This window comes from Harpia harpyja, chromosome 8 (genome assembly GCF_026419915.1).
Source record: "Harpia harpyja isolate bHarHar1 chromosome 8, bHarHar1 primary haplotype, whole genome shotgun sequence".
Taxonomy (NCBI): domain Eukaryota; kingdom Metazoa; phylum Chordata; class Aves; order Accipitriformes; family Accipitridae; genus Harpia; species Harpia harpyja.
In genome coordinates, this window is record NC_068947.1 from 17,169,693 (window position 1) to 17,189,778 (window position 20,086).

Sequence of the window (20,086 nt, forward strand, 5' to 3'; positions counted from 1 at the left end):
TTCACACTGTTTTCACTGCAAGTGCTCCCATTCAACATTTTTAAATAACGTGTTTTTCAAACAGGCGTGAATCTGGAGTTGTATTCCATTTCGAAGGAAAAGTACTGCATAATGGAATCTGTGTAAAATTTTGACCACAAACTATGTTCCTGTGCTTAGAAGCACACAACTCTACTGAATCTGGTAGAGACTTACACTAAGGTTCAATTAGTGTTGTTCTTGTACTTTGTTTTTTAGGAAGTATAGAGTTGTGGAAAGGAAAAACATTAGTTCTTTGATTTAGCATTCTTCTTGCTGATAAGCAGGTAAAATAACCTCTTGGAAAAGGAGAATTAGTAAGATATATAGGATTTTAACATTACAGGGTTTTACCAGCAATTAATTGCGAATTTACCCATTGGATTTTTTAAGTGGAACCTCTGTGATAGTAATTCACAGGCTAGCGTCCTTAATTCCTTATGAAGAGGAAAGGAGGATGCACTGAGATGTTCCCACTGAAGCATGGTCTCTCAGGTTTTTGAACTCATGGCCCTTACTTTGAATACATTATCTTCTCCTTTTTGTTACCTATCTGTTTCGCTTGTATTAAGGTATTGAGGGAAGTGATGATGAAGCACTGGTGGCAGGGGAACAAGATGAAGAACTCAGTAGATGGGAGCAAGAACAGATACGGAAAGGAATCAACATACCTCAGGCATGTATTTAGTTGTGAACTCTTTTTGGTTTGTTTCTGCATATATTGGCTAAATCCATTACAAACTTGAGTAGTTTACAGAAGGCTGTTTCATCTGAGAAATTTAGTGTGCAACTTCTGATATTCTTTAAAGAGAAATGAGAGGTCAGATTTTAAGTATCCAGTGGTATCAGTTTCATTAGTCTCTGTTCTGGGTAAATACTGATTATGGTGCTGTTAACCAGCATTTATTTGCAATTTAAAACAGAGCTAGGATAATGACACTTTGAAGAGACCTCTGTTCTTCTTTATCATTAGGTTTGTATAGCCGATGTGCAGTGTGTGTTTCTTTGTTGTTTCTGTATCTTCTGTTGCAGTATAGAGTTGGAATTTGTAGCAGGTTGTACCATATGTTACCTGTGCATTCATAATGAAGTTGCCACTGGGCTGAAGAGAGTAGTTGTTTTTTTAAAAACATTTCAACAAAATCACAACCAAACACACTGACTCTAAGAACCTATGTCATTCTGTTAAATAGTCTTAGCAAAATTTAATATAGTCCCAAACACTTGATTATTGTAGGAGTTATAGGTTGGTTAAAATTGTCATGTAATAACTTGTTATAAGTATAAATATTTAGAATTGTAATGATACTAAGAGTTTGTCCATTTAAGAAGGTGCTTCTGAGGGAATTTGTTTCTTCCACCTTAGGTGTTGGAAGTTCTATGCTTAAACCCACTTGATAAGTACATTTTGTAAATGTACCTGCTTACTTTTTTCACTTTATAACGTTTGAGATGTGAAAGAAAAGAAATTTTTCCTTTCTTGAAAGTCTAATATAGTACAATTGCACTTCCTCTTCCATTAGGTTCAACCAAGTCAGCCTGCTGAAGTGAATAATCTGTACTACCAGAACACTTACCAGACACTGTCTTATGGTTCATCATATGGCATTCCATACACTTACGCTGCATATGGATCATCGGAAACCAAGTCTCAAAAAACAGATAATACAGTTCCTTTCAAAACTCCCAGTAATGAGATGACTCCTGTTACTATTGATTTGGTAAAGAAACAGCTTAAAGACAGGTAGGACAGACCATCTTTTTAGACTTAAAGACCTGTCCCCTAGCTTTCTGTTCCTCAGGCGTCTTTTAGTCTCGGTGAGCAAACACAGAGTTTCATCGCTGGAAAAGTACTGACTGGCACATCCATTTAAAAAAAAAATAAAAAGGCAAACAAAAAAAGCTCAAAGTGAAGATGACATTGACACTTTGTTCGAAAATCTCCTTGGATTGCTTCTCTGGAAGTGAAGCTTTAAATATGAGGCCATTGATCTTGTTGAAGACAGATCTGAGTTGCATCTTCTGGACACTGCACAGTCTTATAGTCAAGAATTGAAAGGCCAGCGAGGTGTTTAGCTTGTCAAGTTGCATTCTTTTAAACTGTGAATCAGATTTTTCCCCCTCAGTAGATAAAGAATTTAAATTTTAGCGTATACAGGGTTTTTTTGGTTTAAACACTATAATCTGCTTGTCAGGTACACAAAAGGTCCTACTGAATGAACAACCCAATTGCAGTGAGAAATCATTTGTAATGAATAACTTGCACTTTACATGTCCTCAAAATTGGTTTGTATGCTCCTTGTAGTGTTACAGCCTTTGACAGTGAATCAAGTTAGTAGAGGAGTAAGACTGCTTTGTATAAGCTATAGTTCTCACCATCACCATCCCCCCGCCAAAACCTTTCCTTCCAGTTTTCCTTCAGGGCCAGCCTTGCACTATTCTAAGTGCTATCAACTCCTGTAAAAATTGTGGGAGTGGGCAGTGCAATGCACTCAGCATAGTCTACCAATTAATTTAAACCTTTAGCCTTGCTATTTATGTAGAGAGGGGAAGAAAGTGACAAATGAAAGTTAGAGAATATGTCTTTGCAGTATTTCCCATATATAGACTTGGTACTTGCACTGTCTGTTTAATATCTCAACGGTCTGAAATATACAGACTTTTGGATGTAAATTTGCTATTTATCCGTTGCCCTTCAGGTTGGACTCTATGAAAGAATTGCACAAAGCTAATCGGCAGCAATATGAGAAACATCAGCAAAGCCGAGAGGATTCTACCAAGGCAATTGAAAGATTAGAAGGGTCTTCTGGGGGTATTGGTGAACAGTATAAGTTTTTGCAAGAAATGCGAGGGTATGTCCAAGACTTGCTTGAGTGTTTCAGTGAAAAGGTAAGGATGCAAAAACATTCATCTTTTTAAAAAAAAAAAAAAAAAAAAAAAAAAAAGGACTTTTAGTACATGCCAAACACCACAGCTCCACATCTCCCTCTGTTTTCGAAAAAAGTCCCCTGAGAACATATTCTTCTAAAGGTTTGGTTATTCGAGGGTTGAAAAGATAACTTTTCATCATGCTAAGTTGGTTATCAGAAACCTCTCTTTCACAGTGTAAGAGATCACTGACTTTAGATTGCCTAAAAACACTTCTAGATTATATGTCTTTAGGATTTTGGTAGATATTCTGGCATTTCAACTTTACTCAGATGCTGCTTTTTACTTGTGTTGGCTATCAGGTTAACAAAAATAAGGGCTGAATTACAACATTGCTGGTTTCTGGAATGCTTTATGAACACCGTAACAAAGACTTGTATTTTGTGTGTTATTGAACTTCCTCCTGCCAGGCAGTTTCACATACTTGGTATTGCTCTAGTGTCTGAAGGAGAAAAGTTTTAAAACTAGTGTAGCTGTCTGAAGACACCCAAAGTTACAAATATACTTTTTTTATGTAGTGTGATACTTTTGTATATGTCTAACTTGAAAACTTAGCCTTCCTTTCCTATATTATTCATTATGCTTTAATGACTTACTTTGTTGTAATTATAACAGGAGCTCTGGAATATATATATATATTTTTATATATATATATATGTAAAATACACAGAGGAGCTGTAAAATTCAGTTAGCAGGATATAGGCTATTTCTTCATTGTCTTCTGACTTGAATACAATAGTAGAGTATCTTCTTAATAAGTTAGCTATCAGAATTACTTGAGTAGTTGAAGCTACTGCTTACCTAGCTTGTTAGGTGTGGGAGAGGAATACAAAAGCATTCTGGCTGCTAATCAGTTAGACGTTAATTGTCCAGCACTAGTGGTATTGGGAGAGTCCCATCTTCAATCCAGTAAGTTGAAGAATATCTATGTCCTGAACAAACTCAGGAAATGTGGACCAGTTAATTCACCTGGCTAATTGATCAGTTACAATAGATACTGTTCACTGAAGAAACAGTATTCCTGAGTCTGTATTGGCATTAGCTGTTGAGGTGTAGTAAAGGTACTTTCCTTTGCAGTTGTCAGTGCTCGTTGCCCAGATGCCTAAACTCCTACTTAAGGATAATTTTTTATATTCTTTCTCTGAAATAAATTTGTATTTCAGAAGACAAGTTAAATACCTGTTTCTCTATTCAGCATTTGCTTTCTAAAGACCTCCTGTTAAATTTATTTTGCAATTACTGTAAGCCATATCTGGAGGTTCTCTTTGATAGTCCATGCTGTCTTGTTCAAATATTTTCTTTAAACAGATTGTTTTAGAATGCATAATTCTGAGTATAAACCAAGCCTTTTAGTCTCCCAGATTTTCTATAAACCAGGAAAACTTACTGTTAAGTGAGTAACCATTCCAGTTCAGTTTATAGGAAAGTTATTGACCTATCTAACTATACTAGTAAATAATCAATTCCAGCCATTATACAGCAAATTAGCTGCTGATAATTTAACAGACAGGCTTGTTAAAGTTGCATTCTTACAATATACCTTTGCTTTCCTGGTAGTTGGTCTTTTGAGAATTCTACACCTGGATACCTTCCTCCCCCTTCCCACCCTCCCCATACCCCATCTGCCATGCCAGCCCATTGAACTTTTAAGATGTGTTTTTTATCATCTCATGCTTCTTAGGGGCATTCACAGAGTTTCGCTGTTTTGAGTTGGAGGCTGCTGCAGTACCTGTATGTACAATGACTTGCAAAATTAGGAAGTGATGTGGTCAGTTTAAGAGGAGCATTTAATTTGTTATGATGTCCTATATATTCCTCGGTTCTTTGGCCAGATAATCTGTTTTGGAATTCAGTGCTTTCAGCATGACAAAAGGACTATCAAATTCAAAAACAGTAGCCCACAGGACACCACAAGGTTTTCTAAAAAGGAGGTGGGGGGAGGGGATAAAATAAAGTAATAAAATCAGTATCAGTTTTTATTTAAATGAAATAATGAAATGCAGCAGGACAGTAAATTCTTCTTATCTTTTGAGTGTTGAGATAAATTACCTTCAGCTTTTTTGTAGAACCTGTGGCCCCGACTACTTTATATTTAAAGTGTGTGTGTGTGTGTTCATAATATATAATGTACATAGTTGTTATGGTTATAATATACTTAAGCATATAAAATGTGTATCTATATGTGTAATAACAATATTGTGTGTGTATGTATGTGTGTATATATATACACATACATATATGAACACATATCCTAAATATGTATAAAGCTAGGTCCCTCCCTATGCTTCCAAATACGATGCTTTGATTCTTTATTTTATTAGGGCTAGTCATGGTTATTAGCCAAATTCACATTGGTACTGATCTGAATGAGAAAGTGGTTTGCTGAAGAAGCACTAATGGGTTCACAATATACTTGTCCACTCCAAAAGAGTCCATTCCTGTAGAGTTTTCTCGTGTGTCTATTGACTTAGTTTTGGAGAACAAAAAACATCTTCATAAGTTAACTTTTTTTCCCTCTACCATCTTATTTCTGCACCCATTCACCATGCTTAACCCTTTGTGACCCCCAACCAAGCAAAGCCATTTTGTTTGTATTCTGTTTTGAAGAGATTCTGAATGTTAGAAACACTTTGCTCATTGATAAGGTGCAGTGGAGAGTATAATGAGGCAACTATTATGCAGATTTTAGAAACAAGCAATAGAAATGTCAAATCCTCTAGGATTTTTTTTTTTTTCCCCATAAATGATAAAACCAGTGGAGTGGAAGATGCTTGCATGACTTCCTTCACAAGTAATTACTGTCAAAATTATACTTTCTGAGAAGGCTGGAAAATGGTAACGGTGTCTTTACATTTTGAATATGCAAGGGATACAGAAAGATTAAATTGTTCCAAGCATATATTTGACAGCACAGTTAGATGAACTGTTATTTTACCTGCAAAAGCAAATTACCAAAACATACTGTGTGTCAGAGAGAGGGACTGTAGGTTAAAATGATCCTTGTCATGTAAATGTTCAGAAAGCTTTCCACTTTTCCACTTACACTGTTTACAGTGAAAGTGAAGAAAAAAAACCCCAAAACACTGAGTTTAAGGTATTGACTAAACAAAACACAATGAATGAGGGCTGTAACTTTCTAGTAGTTAGTGAAATTGTCAGTCACTCATCAACCATGCTATTGATTATAGAAGAATAACGGCTTCTAAGTCTCTTGGATTTAAATGGGAAATATTTTGAGTGGATTCATATATCTGAATACATAGCTGGGTTTTTTTAATCCTGAGGCAATTACAGAAAGAACCTCTAGGGATGCTTTGAAAAATTTTCATTTAACTTTTCATTTTAGAATTTCCTTTACACACTTAAGAGAAGAAGCTATATTTTCTATGGTAAACTGCAGGAAAACTAGTATTTTTTAAATTATTATTTCTCTCCTCAAAGTTGTCTTAAATTCCAGATACACACTTCCAATGCTGGGATATTCCCTCCTCCTATTTCTCTCTACTCTGCTTTCTCCAAAAGAAAGTTGTACATATCTTGAGTTGGTGCAGAGTTGCTTTCATTTTAATCCCTATATCCCAGTTTATACCACAAAGAGCTAATACTTCTTTCCTCTTAATATCTCCTCTGATGTGTGTCATTTTCAGATAACTGAAATGGCCCTGTAGCTATAATCTCATAATCCTATGTTTTACTGGAGGAGGTTCTTTAGTAGCTGCTGAGTCATGTTCTAAATTACATCAGGAAACAATTTCTGATTTTTATCTTTTGTTTTGAAAAAAACTTAATCCTGGATGGTAGGCAGCAGTGAAATATTTGAGCTAAAAGGCTGGAAGACTGTGGACTAAGCATAAGTCTCGGAGGTAAGGAGGACATAGCTTAAGTGTTCGTACCAAAAGGACTTGCCTTTCCAAATTAAGAGATTGAGAAAACTTCTGGTTTGCATTTGAATATTTATAATAATCTAATTTTAACTTGTCCCAGGAAATGAATTTTTGCAAAAGTGAGCAGTGAATCTGCTACTTAATGTCAGGAAATTCCTAGTTGTTATAACATCATCTATTTTTGTTACAGTTGCTACTGAAATTTAGTCCACTTAAAAAAAAAAAAAAAGTGGCAGGTCTGAGCTGACTTAAGTCTGTATCGTTCAAAGGTTATACTTAATGCATAACTCACAAATTGTACAATCTTAGTGATTGGCTAGGGTGACATTTTACTGATTTGAAGTATCTGTTGGCATAACATGCATATGCAGTGTTTTATTGCATTTCAGTAATAATATTTCAGCATATGCTAATAAGAGTTACAGCAAAATGATACCTGCTGGCTTCAGGAAGTTAAAGCCATGCTTTGTTTTTTCACCGTATATAGTCAGGTTATTTTCTCATTAAAGTGTAGAATACAACTACATTCTTGTTTAAAGAGAGAGTGGAAACAATGAGGTCTGAGAATTGTAAGCACTCTAACACAATATGTAATGCACTTGGTAGAGAAAATGAGTACTTGAAATAACATTTCACACTCTAATATGGTTGTCTTACTGTGTAGGCTCATTCAATCAACAGAAGTTACTTTCAGAATGCTATTGCTGCGGTTGAAAGCTGTCAACGTTGTTAAATGCATGCATTTTCTTCACGTTGAAATATTTACTGGTCCGAATGATACAGATGAGTAAAAGGAAACAGTTTGTGCTGCTATAAGTACAGTGACAGCATTATGCTTCGGAATAGTATGGTACCCCCGGAAACCAAGCACCTGAAGAATTTGATATTACGTAGTGTGTTGTATTTTTACAGGTGCCTCTGATTAATGAACTTGAATCTGCAATGCACCAGCTGTACAAACAGCGAGCTTCCCGCCTTGTCCAAAGACGACAAGATGATATTAAAGATGAATCTTCGGAGTTTTCAAGCCATTCAAGTCAGTCCATCTTGAAGGTTTTTATTATTCATTAAACAACCTTGTTTACTTAGTATGGCTTAATTTAAATGTAAATGTTTAAAGTATGATTGTCTTAAAGTTTATCCTTACTCTTGAGATAGGTAGAAGCAAGTTTAGATAAAAGTTCTCTAATCTGTTTTGTTTTAAACTCAAAGCCACTCTAACTCTGACTTCATCTCTCCTTTCTATTGCTCTTAACTATATTTTCTCTTTCCTAGCACTGAAAATGTATGCGTGGTGGCAGTGGTAGTAGTGGTAGCTCCTGATTGTCCTCTTAATGTCAGGACTTTTTTTTTTTTTTTTTTTAACCTCCTTGAATCTATAAATTCCCTGTAACAGTTAACTCTGTACAAAGCCATGAAGCACTGGGCTAGAGTTGACTTCTGTCTAATGCTCTATTTTGTAGGCAGCATAAATATTTCATTTCAGACACTTAACTGGTAAAGCTAAAGAACTGGAAGAGATTGGTGCTGTTGTTAAAAATCAGGCTAATACAAAGTGACCCTATATGAAATGCAGCTTAAAATTAGCCAGTTAAAATACCTGCTTACTGTGTGGATGGGGGATTCTTACTGAGGAGTTTTCTTGTGGTGGTTATTCTTCAATATGTAAAACTCTATAAAAGTATAGATGTTAACTTGGGTGGAAATACATGTTCCTTGGAGGAGATTTTATTCAGCATGTTAAACAACAGGTAAAATATCATATTAATAGTAATCGTCTTTCTGCTTTGGAGAGCTTCCCATTTTTAAAAATGGCTTTCTTGTCTGTCCTATTGCTGACCTAAAATCCTATAATAAAAGCCATTTCCTATTCTGTCACAGTGTGTCCAGAGATGAAATTTTGTTAATACCATTAGATGGAACTTACTGAGGGTGATAAAGTGTTAGGGCATCGGAGTTGGTCACCCTTTTATGGAGTGGTTAGCATACATATTCCCTTTACGACTTTTATTTGGAGCCCTACTTAGCAACAACCGAAAACATCAGTGTGTTATCAACATTATTCCCATACTAAATCCAAAATATAACACTATACCAGCTACTAGGAAGAAAATTAACTATCCTAGCCAAAACCAGGACAGATGGGAATAGCTGTCATTGTCAGGACTGGGTTTTAAAGAGAGATCTTATTTAGTATCTGGAAGTCTTGAGAATGAATTTCACTGTGTCTAGAAATAGTCCAGTTCTGTCTCTCAAATTATCACAGAAACTAGGAATTGATGCCAGCCTTTGATTTGATGTGTGTTGCGGTCATAGATGATCTGCTTTTCTTCATACAGTGTCAGAACACAAAAGGCCTAGAAGTGAATTTAAGTTTGTCTGCCAACTTTTGCTTTACTTCTGTGTAAAGACAAGTAGCTCAGCTTCGATAACATTTTAAAAAATTGGACAAATGATGGCTTCATCTCTATGTTAAGGCTCTTCTGGTGTAGATTTTGGATACTGACATAGATCATCATTAATATTCTTAATGATGGATTTGTAAATAGATTTAATTAGAACAAGTAAATTTACTCTTGAAATTTGGGTAGGCTTTTGTTTAAATTTTGATGTTTATATTTTAGTGGGTGGACTTGAGCACTGGCTAACATTCAGTCCAATTTTAAAAATTTACCTGAAAAGGATGAACTGGAAGCACTCTTGGGTCTGCCTGCTGGTTGCTGATCAGCTTCACTGTTTAGCTGTGGTGTTTTCTATAACCAGAAACATCTATAATGAATCGCAGCTTAAAAAGAGGAGGCAATATGGTTTATCTTCATGTAGGTTTTGATGTGTTTTAAACTTTAGGCAATCTGAAGTATATGAACTTAGGAAACACTATGACTAGAACTCTGAAATATCATATATTCCTGCTCCAGTCACTTTTCTCTGTCTTTCTTTTTGTTCATTTTCTTTTCAAAAGATACACAGGGAACATGTTTATTTAAGGAGCACTTTTTGTCTTGGAACATTCAATTTAAGCAATTTCTGTTAAAACTGTTGACTTCTATGTAGTTGGGCACTGTTGTGAGAGGGACAAGAATGAAGTATGGTGAAAACTATTTGACATTTAAGTGGAGATTTTTCCAAACTCCACTACTTCCTCTTTTAACCTCTACACTTATGAACTCAGGCTTCTGGGTGCATCTTTTTGAAAACTTCAACTTTCTACTTCAAATTACACTTAGTTTAAAGTAGGTAAAAGGCTCTTATGAAACTGCCTACAACACATTTATATAATCGTAGCTAAGCATTTTAATTTTCGTCAATGTAATTTTACAGATAAAGCACTGATGGCACCAAATCTTGAATCTTTTGGACGAGACAGAGTGATCTATCAAGAACAAGTAAAACGTCGGACTGCAGAAAGAGAGGCTAGAAGGTAGAGTACTGAGATTTCTTGTCCATTAGGAGTCTTTGCCTGCTTGTATGTTAGTGTCCTGTGTAACATACTAACATAAGTAGCAATGTTTGCTCCTTTCCTGCAAAGGGAAGAAAACACTTAAGCTGGTATGCTGGGCAGGGGTAGCCTTATATATCCCAACTTATCATACAAGTGTACAAAACAAGGGACCATTACATGATACTGATGTAAAATCTCTAAAAGAGAGCATAGTAGAGTCATTCTGTATCTGTATAGTCTCTGCTGGTTTCTGTTCCTTCCGTTGTTTGAGGCAGCAACGTAGTGGAACGTTTGAGGTGGTGACATAGTCAAAGTTTTTTCCAACCTGGATTTCCTTGCATTAAAAGTTACGACAAGCTTAGGCAGGTCTGTTCATTGGAGGGGGGGGGGACGACACACGCATGCACACGCAAAAGAATGTAATAGCTGGTTTATACTGCTGATCCTTTTCAGAGCTCGTCGTAGACAAGCAAGAGAGCAAACTGGGAAGATGGCAGATCACCTTGAAGGCCTTTCCAGCGATGATGAGGAAACTTCAACGGATATTACAAACTTCAACATGGAGCGAGGTTAGAAAAGCTACTGAAGCTTTATTTAATAAAATACAGAAAATTTGGCAGAAAAAAAGAAAATTATCCAAATGCAGCCCTGTCTATGTGTTTCACCGAATTTTGGAGAAAGTTTAGGAACTGTTCCTTGCTGGATCATCAGTGTGACCGAAACTGTCTCTTTCACCAACCTGTTGTGCAGCTTGCAGCTAACTAAATACCCAATCCTCAGTGAGATTCTTTTTATTTAATTCAAACATTCTTTTGCTGGCTAGCAATAAGCTTTTGTACCTTCAGTGGATACTAAGTTTTCCTCCTAATTTGTAACGTGGTTTATCATTTTCCAAATATCTGTTTGTTTTACATGTGAAATTCTGAAAACCTCAATGCTTTAGAAACCTTTTTTTTTTTTTTTTTTTTTTTTTTTGCTTGATAGGAAGTATTTTCTGGAGTTTTGCGTAAGCATCTAGAAATGCAATGACAGAGGTTTTGTAGACTCTTGTTACAGCCTGGCAAACTTTGCAGATGACAGAAAGCAATGTTGAGTGCAAACATTGCAGAAAGATCTTGTGGTACTGACCTGATTTGAAATTCATCTGCAGTTTTATGATGGTTTGGTCAAAGTAACCATTATTATGCATAACCCTAATTATGCAATAAATGGGGTTGTAAGTTAAGCTAATGCCTGTAACTGGGAGAACTGGAAGAAACCTGACATTTGGGGAAGTATGGTTAGTTTGATGGAATGATCATCTTTTATAGTAGCAGTTAAAAGGCAAACAATTCCAGTGATTACTGTGAAACCAGTAGCGAAGAAAGTAGAACATCACTGTAGTAATCCTGTTACCTTTTCATTTTGAACCTGAGTACAATTATTCTCTCTGATGAAGGAGAATTTAATCATATTAGAAGAAATGTGGAGAAGGGGAGCAGCAAGGATCACATGTATAGAATTGCTTATGTTGTATGTGAGGAGGGATTAAACAGTTTTGGACTCTTCAGCTAGGAGAACGATGTTGACTTTTCACAGTATCAGAGCTAGTGGGCATGAAATGAAGTGATACGATAGGTTTAAAGTAAACAAGTCACTTCCCACAGAGAGTGTAATAAAAATGCCAAAGTCACTGCTGTAGGTGGTTGTGGAGACCCGAAGTATGAACAGATTAAAAAGGCAATTAGATGAACTGTCTAGCAGTTGGATCCTTCAGAAGTGCAGTTTCCACACCTTTAGTCACTGGCTGATTTACCAAAATTGTAATTGTGGATGCAGAGAGCGCTCTGATAAACAAAGCAACTGTTCAGGCTTTTTAGGTACTGTAATTAACTTTGCTAAGTTAAATGATCTAGATTAAAAATTCAGTGTGGCTCAATTGCTCTTTGTAATTTGGCACTTTTATGTGTACAGAAGCCTTCTGTAGGAGTTTCATCAGTTTCTGAGTAAGCTTAGCGTTTCTAAAGCTTTTTTTTTTTTTATCATTCATAGCTCTTGTGTTAGTCCAGAATCAGCAGTGAGCTATATGGAACAGAGGAATGCACTTTGGACCTGCTGACTTTATTTGTAGCATCTCTTCTTGATCCTATTGTAAAAGTGTGTTTACGTGACATAATTTCATGTCCCTCAGCCCTGTCTCTACCTGCTGTGTGTACTAGTTATGTTAGTTGTGTACAGGTTACTACTGTAACTGAATATTTAAAACTGTGGCTGCAGCAAAAATGAGTGATTAAAACGAAACTAACCCTGGGAAGTAGAAAAGATGAAGGGAAAATAATATATAGAGAAAAAGGTTTGGACTGCATAGAATACTGATACTGTAAATATAAAAAAAAAAGTAAGGAAGGTGCTAAGGGATTGTAATGGTTACCCAGTGCTAACAGCCATGTTAAGTTCAGCAGTTCAGCATGGTGTCTGCCAGGACCTGCTCTGTCTGAAGTGCTGGTTCAGTTGGCTTATCTGAGATGCCCTCCTGTACTTGCACTTAGATGAGCAAAGTTGTAGAATAATTTGGGTTGGAAGGGACCTGGAGATCAGCTGTTCCAAACTTCCATGTAGAGGAAGGCCAGCTTTGAAGTTAGATCCACACTGAATACAGCCCAATATATCACCAGTCCAGTGTCTGGTAACTGAAAATCATTGTATTAAATGTTTAAAGCAAGACCTGTGATAAAACAGTATATCAGAGAGTACTCATTTTTTTTATTGCTTTGTATATTTGAGGCAGAAGTAACAGAACTTTTAAAGGTGATGTTTTTTTGGTTTTGTTTATAGGAGTTAGCTTATGCCAGTGAGCATCAAAGTCCATCTTGAAAGAGGTATTACAGGGAATAGGTGATTAACTTATTACTCTCTTTCTCCCCCACCAGATCGTATATTGAAAGAATCCAGCAAAGTTTTCGAAGATGTTTTGGAAAGCTTTTACTCAATTGATTGTATTAAGTCACAGTTTGAAGCTTGGCGCTCAAAGTACTTTGCTTCTTATAAGGATGCTTATATTGGCCTCTGTTTACCAAAGCTGTTTAACCCTTTAATCAGACTTCAGCTGCTTATCTGGACTCCTTTGGAGGTAAGGTCCTCTGCAAGCAACTTCTATGTAAGCTTCTATATAGCGGCTCTTTCACACATCTGCAGAGCAAAGTAAATTGCACCTTTGATGTGTGCTTCTCATAAATGCATGTTCTAGGCATGAAGTTTAAAATGGGCACCTCTCTTGGGGTGAAGCTTTTCTGGGGAGTTTCTGGACTGTTGTCCTCTGTGTTCCCAGCAGGCCAGAGTTCAATTCAGCACATGCCAGTACCTTCTCAGTGAGTGGTGTAGACCAAAAAGCCAAACAGCTTCTTAAATAATACATTTAAGTTTTAAAATACTTGAGAGAAAATTGTGATTCTAGAGATGTTGTTTCTTCAGAAGTGGAACTAAGAAGCCTGTTTTTATGTTGACTTACAACCTATGTCTCTACACTATATATCTTTCTTTCTCTCGCCTATACCTTCATACCCTGTAGAATTCTGGCTGGCAATTTCTAAGTCTTCCTCGTAGTACTTATTGCCCAGTTATTAGGTAGGGAACATGGGAAAAGCAGGACAGCATTGTTGCAGCCCAGTATCCCTGGCACATGTTCATTGTCCAGCCTGCATGTGTGTGCTGACATGAATAGCCATCAGGACAAACAGCTCAGGTAGCTTTTGACTCCCACTCTGTTCTTCCTACCAGTGAAAGCTCTTATAAGGTATTTCTGCTGCAGTCAGGTGCTTATTTTCACACTACTGGTAGGAACTTACTTTTTTCTGCCATACCAGCTTTTACTGGGGAATGGGAGTGGGTCAAGGCACGGAGTGAGTGTGATTGCATAAGCTTGGCTTGGTTTTGGGTTTGTGGGGGTTTTTAGGAGACTAGGCTAATAAGGCAGATTTGTCTTCTTCCCTTTCAAAACTTAGCTCATCTACAGCACTGTCTGCAGATGTGTCAGCCTATCTCACAAATGACTGAATCTCTACTTTTTTTAGAGGTGTTTTTTTTTTTTAACTACTAAGAGAATATTTGTGGAAGGGGATCTTCTGTTGCCTCTGCTCTGATTGCAGAGGAAGGGAGGCACAAGTCTTCTTCAGAAAGCTTTCACAGTATTTAATTTGAATAAACAAGGGAAAAATCTATGAAAGGTGTCCTCATTAAATTTAAAACTGGTTTTGTACGTTCTCCCTTCCCCCATTCTATTTCTATGTGAGTTCTCAGGCTGGCAAAACAAAGCTCAAGTTAGTTGGAGACATGGTACAGAATTCTCAAATCTAACTGTTTTCACTACTTTGTGTTACTGGTCCTGTTAAGCATTTTGTTAAGTCAGAAAAATTACAAGGCATCCATAAAAAGAGGTTTTTAATCCAGAAAGCATAATTTTATAATGCAGCACAAATGAACTATACTTCTCACTTTTACCCTAACCTGTGGGCTTTTATTTGGCTCAGGTGTAATTAGAAGTTAAAATCTGTAGGGCAACAGCTGCCAAAAAAAGCAGTCTGTCTTCTACCATTTTCACTTTCATTAGAGCTAGTGATTGCGTGGTTGTAGAGTGAATTGGTTCATTTGGCTGGTTTGTGGGAAATTGACCTTGCTCCCCATCCTCTCTCAGCTTTTGGTTGGGTTGGGTTGTCCATATACACTACAATGACCTGTGATGGCATGTTTAGTAGTGTTCAGGCAAAGAGGTAGAACATTTTCTTCACTGCCAGGAATCAGGCTTGCCTACGTTTCTGAAGGAAGTAGTATCACTGCTTCAAAAGTAGGGGAGCCAAAGCAGGTGAAGTAATTTGCCCATCCTTGTGCCAGATTAAGAGACTGTTTGGTCTTGAGGCACTGTATCTTTTTTTTATTATTATTATTTCCAGTGCAGATCAGTACCAGACACGTAGACAGAAGACTAGATTTTTGAGTTGTTACTGCGCTCAATTGCTGCGTACACTGCCTGCTTAGCACGCTTGGTGGACTGTTTTAAAGTAGTTTTGTTCTGTTTTGTGAAGGTATCATACTTGCACGTATAATGTTTTTATTTCTTTTTTTTTTAATGTATTGACTTTAAATCTCTGTTTAAGAATCTAACCTCAATTCTGTTTTTATTAGGGCAAGTGTCGAGATTTTGAGACTATGTTGTGGTTTGAATCATTGCTGTTTTATGGCTGTGAAGAACAGGAGCAAGTGAAAGATGATGCTGATATTTCACTATTGCCTACCATTGTAGAAAGAGTTGTTCTTCCTAAATTAACAGGTACAGTCTTAGAAAGACTTAGAATGAAAATGGGAGTAGAGAGGGAGGTGTGAAAGTTGATGCTTGTTTGTGCTTTCAGATTTTACTGTTTTGTAAATTATTGCCTGACTATCTGTCCTGATTTCAGCTGGGATAGAGTTAATTGTCTGGGATAGAGTTAATTGTCTTCCTAGTAGCTGGTATGGTGCTATGTTTTGAGTTCAGTATGAGAAGAATGTTGATAACACTGATGTTTTCAGTTGTTGCTACGTAGTGTTTAGTCTAAACTCAAGGATTTTTCAGCTTCTCATGCCCAGCCAGCAAGAAAGCTGGAGGGGCACAAGAAGTTGGCACAGGACACAGCCAGGGCAGCTGACCCAAACTGGCCAACAGGGTATTCCATACCATGTGATGTCATGTCTAGTATATAAACTGGGGGGAGTGGGGTCAGGGGATCACCGCTCGGGGACTAGCTGGGTGTCGGTCGGCGGGTGGTGAGCAATTGCACTGCGCATCATTTGTACATTCCAATCCTTTTATTATTACTGTTGTCATTTTATTAGTGTTATCATTATCATTATTAGTTTCTTCTTTTCTGTTCTATTAAACCGTTCTTATCTCAACCCATGAGTTTTACTACTTTTCCCGATTTTCTCCCCCATCCCTCTGGGTGGGGGGGAGTGAGTGAGCGGCTGCGTGGTGCTTAGTTGCTGGCTGGGGTTAAACCACGACACTGTCTTAGTACCTGTATTTGAGTATTTGCAAAGTGGAGTAATTCTTTAATCTCTTACAGTGATTTCTGAAAATATATGGGATCCTTTTTCTACAACACAAACATCTAGAATGGTAGCAATTGTACAGAAACTAGTAGATGGATATCCTTCAGTGGTGAATGCAGAAAACAAAAATACACAAGTAAGTTGTTTTTTCTTAAGTATCTTTCATAAGTTAAGGAATTTGAGTATATTTTTAATATGCTATATTGGAGAACACAGCATGCTTAGTGAGGAGCAAGAAAGAGAATTTTGCAATTATTTGATGCTCTGCAGCCTTGTTACGGAGAGTCAAGTATGGTGATAAATTAGGAGGAGGAGCTCAGTGAAGTCTCCCCAAAATAGATGCTAGAGATAAAAAGAGATACCAAATGTACTAAGACTTGTTGGTCTGCAGTTTTGCTTTAAGGGTTAGCTACAAATAGTCAGGCTTTTCTTTTTTAGATCTTTGTAACCCTTTCAAATGTATTGCCTGGAAATTTGATTGTTTTACTTATCTTCTATGAATACAAGAACCAATGTCATGAGTTCAGGTGCCATAGCTAATGCAATGTATACATTGCCTTTAGAATAATGGGAGATAGGCCAAAGTGCATGTGTATGGGGAAGTTAGCAGAAGATTAAAATGGCAAAAGCCCTGACTTCACAGAAGCTAATTGTGTAGCCACGCTTAACCACAAAGTAATTCCGTTGCCTTCAGGTTTTTTTGAAAGTGTCAGATTTCAGCTCTGTTAATTATAGGCTTCTCTAAGACTTTATTTATATGTGTGCTTAAGTATGTATACCTTTTACTGTTAGGGTCACAAATGGTCTTTGTTGCTTTGAAAATCAATTTCTGAGTGGTTAACTACTAAGCCGTGCTTTGGACACTTAAAAATAAATTTATCTGTTTCAGATGCTTTTAAAGGCATTGTTGCTAAGAATGAGGAGAACACTAGATGATGATGTATTCATGCCCTTATATCCAAAAAAGTAAGTTTTCTTTCAGCTGTGGTGTTAGACCATTGTTGGCAAGTTGGTGTCTTCTGTCTGTAGTTAACAGGCGTTTTTTCTCAGTATGGTTCACTGGCTGGATAGAGGAGATCTTTCATTATCATGCTGTGAGGATTTAGCAAAGACAAGCAGGATGGAAGGGAATATTTATAGAACTGAACTGTGTGTGGGAAGGAGGAAGCCGGCAAACTCCAGACAGAGGTGGTCTTGGTTGCTCATTAAAGAAATTTCTTACTTTCCAGCATCTTAGAAAACAAGAACTCTGGTCCGTATTTGTTTTTCCAACGTCAGTTTTGGTCCTCTGTTAAGGTAAGTCAGTAAATTCATCCTGTAAATCTTTGGTCTAGACAGTGTAGCAATAAAATCCTCTTCAAATTTGTGGAAAATTGTAGATGGAAATTGCTTTAACTTTATTTGGAAGAACTCTAAATTATGATTCTTAGTCTCTGGCAATGCACTGTGCCCTCTTCAAAAGACTGCCAAGTGAAAGCACCATCGTTTTAACTTATGTTGTGGGTTTACTTACCATACTCAACCCAGTTTTTTTAATGTAATTGTGCTTGTCAGAATAAAACATGCTGCTTTTATTTCACTTATGTGGGAATGAGAGAGCTTGGTTTGTATTTTTTTTATATATATAGTGTGAGAATCTTCATGAAAATAACATGGTCCCTTTTGGAAAGCTCACTGCTATTTGTGAAGTATAAGAGCATTTGTAATCTTAGTTTAATTGAAACTATAAAGAGTGTGAAAGAAAAAGTCTCTGTGTGTGGAATGTGCAATACAGTTTGCAAAGGCCTGTAAGAATCTATGACTGTTGTAGTTTATTTCCAATAAAAGGCTGTGAAGAAAATTAACTCCCAACAAAACAGGAAAGTAAAGTGTGAGATCCGTGTTGATTGAACTGCTGATCTCAATGATCAGGCAAACAGAACTCTTATCTGGAATTTTCTATTTAAATTGCAGCAGTGGCAGAGACTGTATTCTGAATAGGTTTGCAATCACTTCATTTACTTAAAATATTTGGCACTGAATTCTTTCACTTTGAAATAAAAGTCAACTTCCTAAATGCTGTCTAGAGCAAAAAATGCACAAAGCTCATTTATTAAAATGCTGTTGTTAAAAGTGAAACAGATCGCTTATTTAGGGCTTGTGTCTCTTTTGAGTGCCCTGTCAGAGCCTGGGCAGTTTAGAAGTATGCATGCTGTTACCACAGTTTTATTTTAGGGAAGCATTAAAAATACAATCTCTTGCGCTAGCAAGTCAGTTATAGGATCACAGACAAGCAGAAGTAGAAGCTGGGAGGCACGTGCTCGTTTACTGTTTCCTGATGATCTGCCCCAACAGTAAACTGCTGGCTGTATTCATTTGTACAAGACTGGCAGCAATTTCTCTGCAGGCCATGTGCCAGTGGGGAATAACAGCTGCAGAGTTGGCTTAGCCGGCACTCCCCCGTGACGCTTTCTGTGTCTCTTGTGTCACTGTGCCTTGGAAATAAGGGTATGCTGACAGCATAGCTGGGAATTTCATTGATAAGGGGGCTGTGAATTTGCGCCCATATGGCATATGCTAGGCCTCACTTGGCTTGACATTGACATCAAATTTTGAGAACAAGATGGCTTAAAACTTTAATTCTTTTTTTTCTGATTTCTTGTGCAAAACATGAGCAAAGTTGAGGAGGTAGCGGTGGTGGTTGTATGAGAATTCGTAACACTCCAGGCTGGTACTTTATGGATTCTGAATAGTTTTGAAGCTAACAGAAGGCATGTTTCCACTGCTTACCTTGGCCATGCTGTTGCATTTGAAGACGCTTTAGAGTGTTTGATCAGCCTCCTCGTTTCAGTACATTTTTAAATACTTATTTTCCCTGTGTTGTATTTTCAGTTATTAGGAAACTTTCTCCAGTGGTATGGAATCCTTTCAAACAAAACCCTCCAGGAACTGTCAATAGATGGTCTGCTAAATAGATACATTCTTATGGCTTTTCAAAACTCTGAGTATGGAGAGGACAGCATTAAGAAAGCTCAAAGTGTAAGTAAAATCAAACAATGTTTAAAATCACTTGTAAATCACAAACTTCAGCTGAAGGAAAAATATAGTTAAAAACTGATGTTACCTATGAAATCTTGGCTTTGATATCATTGTGATGTCAGTGAAAAATAGACTTTTTTTTTTTTTTTTTAAATACACAAACTAAAGAAACAACCTTCCCTGGCTCATACCCCTAACTAAAGAAAGAACCTTCTCTGTCTCATACCTGTAGACAGCTTAAGTATAGTGTAAGTTTCAGTGTTTTACTGCTTGAATTTTGGATTTTTAAAATTTTTTCTTTTTGGTAGGTTCCTCACTGTTTCACTCAGTTAGGCCTTGTCACTGCAATTGTACCTGGCAGACTTCACAAATCATGTTAGATAGCTTTTAAAATCTTGTTATGTTGTGTTTAACTTTCTTTTTCCTGTTATGTCTAGGTAATTGCTTGCTTTCCTAAACAGTGGTTTGCTAATCTAAAAGGAGACAAGACTATTTCTCAGCTAGAAAACTTCTGCAGATACCTTGTTCATCTGGCTGATACAATTTATAGAAACAGCATTGGTTGCTCTGATGTGGAGAAAAGAAATGCGAGGTAACTTATCTTGAGTTAACGCAGTTGCAATTCTTGTGCTTTGTGTTATTTTGCTGAAGCATGCAAACACGGGTAAATATCTCCATACTGCTGCACATCTTTTGAAACTTCTTTGAATTCAAACTTTAAAAATGTTAACAGTAT

General features: G+C 36.9%; 1 protein-coding gene across 1 annotated transcript in view; it reads left to right on the forward strand.

Moving 5' to 3' along the window:
- The window catches only part of PAXBP1 (PAX3 and PAX7 binding protein 1), a 29,487-nt gene that overhangs the window by 5,857 nt on the left and 3,544 nt on the right, over positions 1 to 20,086 (forward strand). Inside the window, exons 5-17 of the mRNA XM_052794074.1 lie at positions 591 to 694; positions 1,542 to 1,762; positions 2,718 to 2,907; positions 7,743 to 7,866; positions 10,152 to 10,251; positions 10,726 to 10,841; positions 13,182 to 13,381; positions 15,430 to 15,574; positions 16,347 to 16,468; positions 17,222 to 17,298; positions 17,562 to 17,628; positions 19,204 to 19,350; positions 19,788 to 19,942. Coding sequence (XP_052650034.1) covers positions 591 to 694; positions 1,542 to 1,762; positions 2,718 to 2,907; positions 7,743 to 7,866; positions 10,152 to 10,251; positions 10,726 to 10,841; positions 13,182 to 13,381; positions 15,430 to 15,574; positions 16,347 to 16,468; positions 17,222 to 17,298; positions 17,562 to 17,628; positions 19,204 to 19,350; positions 19,788 to 19,942 — 1,768 coding nt within the window. The remainder of the gene's footprint in view (positions 1 to 590; positions 695 to 1,541; positions 1,763 to 2,717; positions 2,908 to 7,742; positions 7,867 to 10,151; positions 10,252 to 10,725; positions 10,842 to 13,181; positions 13,382 to 15,429; positions 15,575 to 16,346; positions 16,469 to 17,221; positions 17,299 to 17,561; positions 17,629 to 19,203; positions 19,351 to 19,787; positions 19,943 to 20,086) is intronic.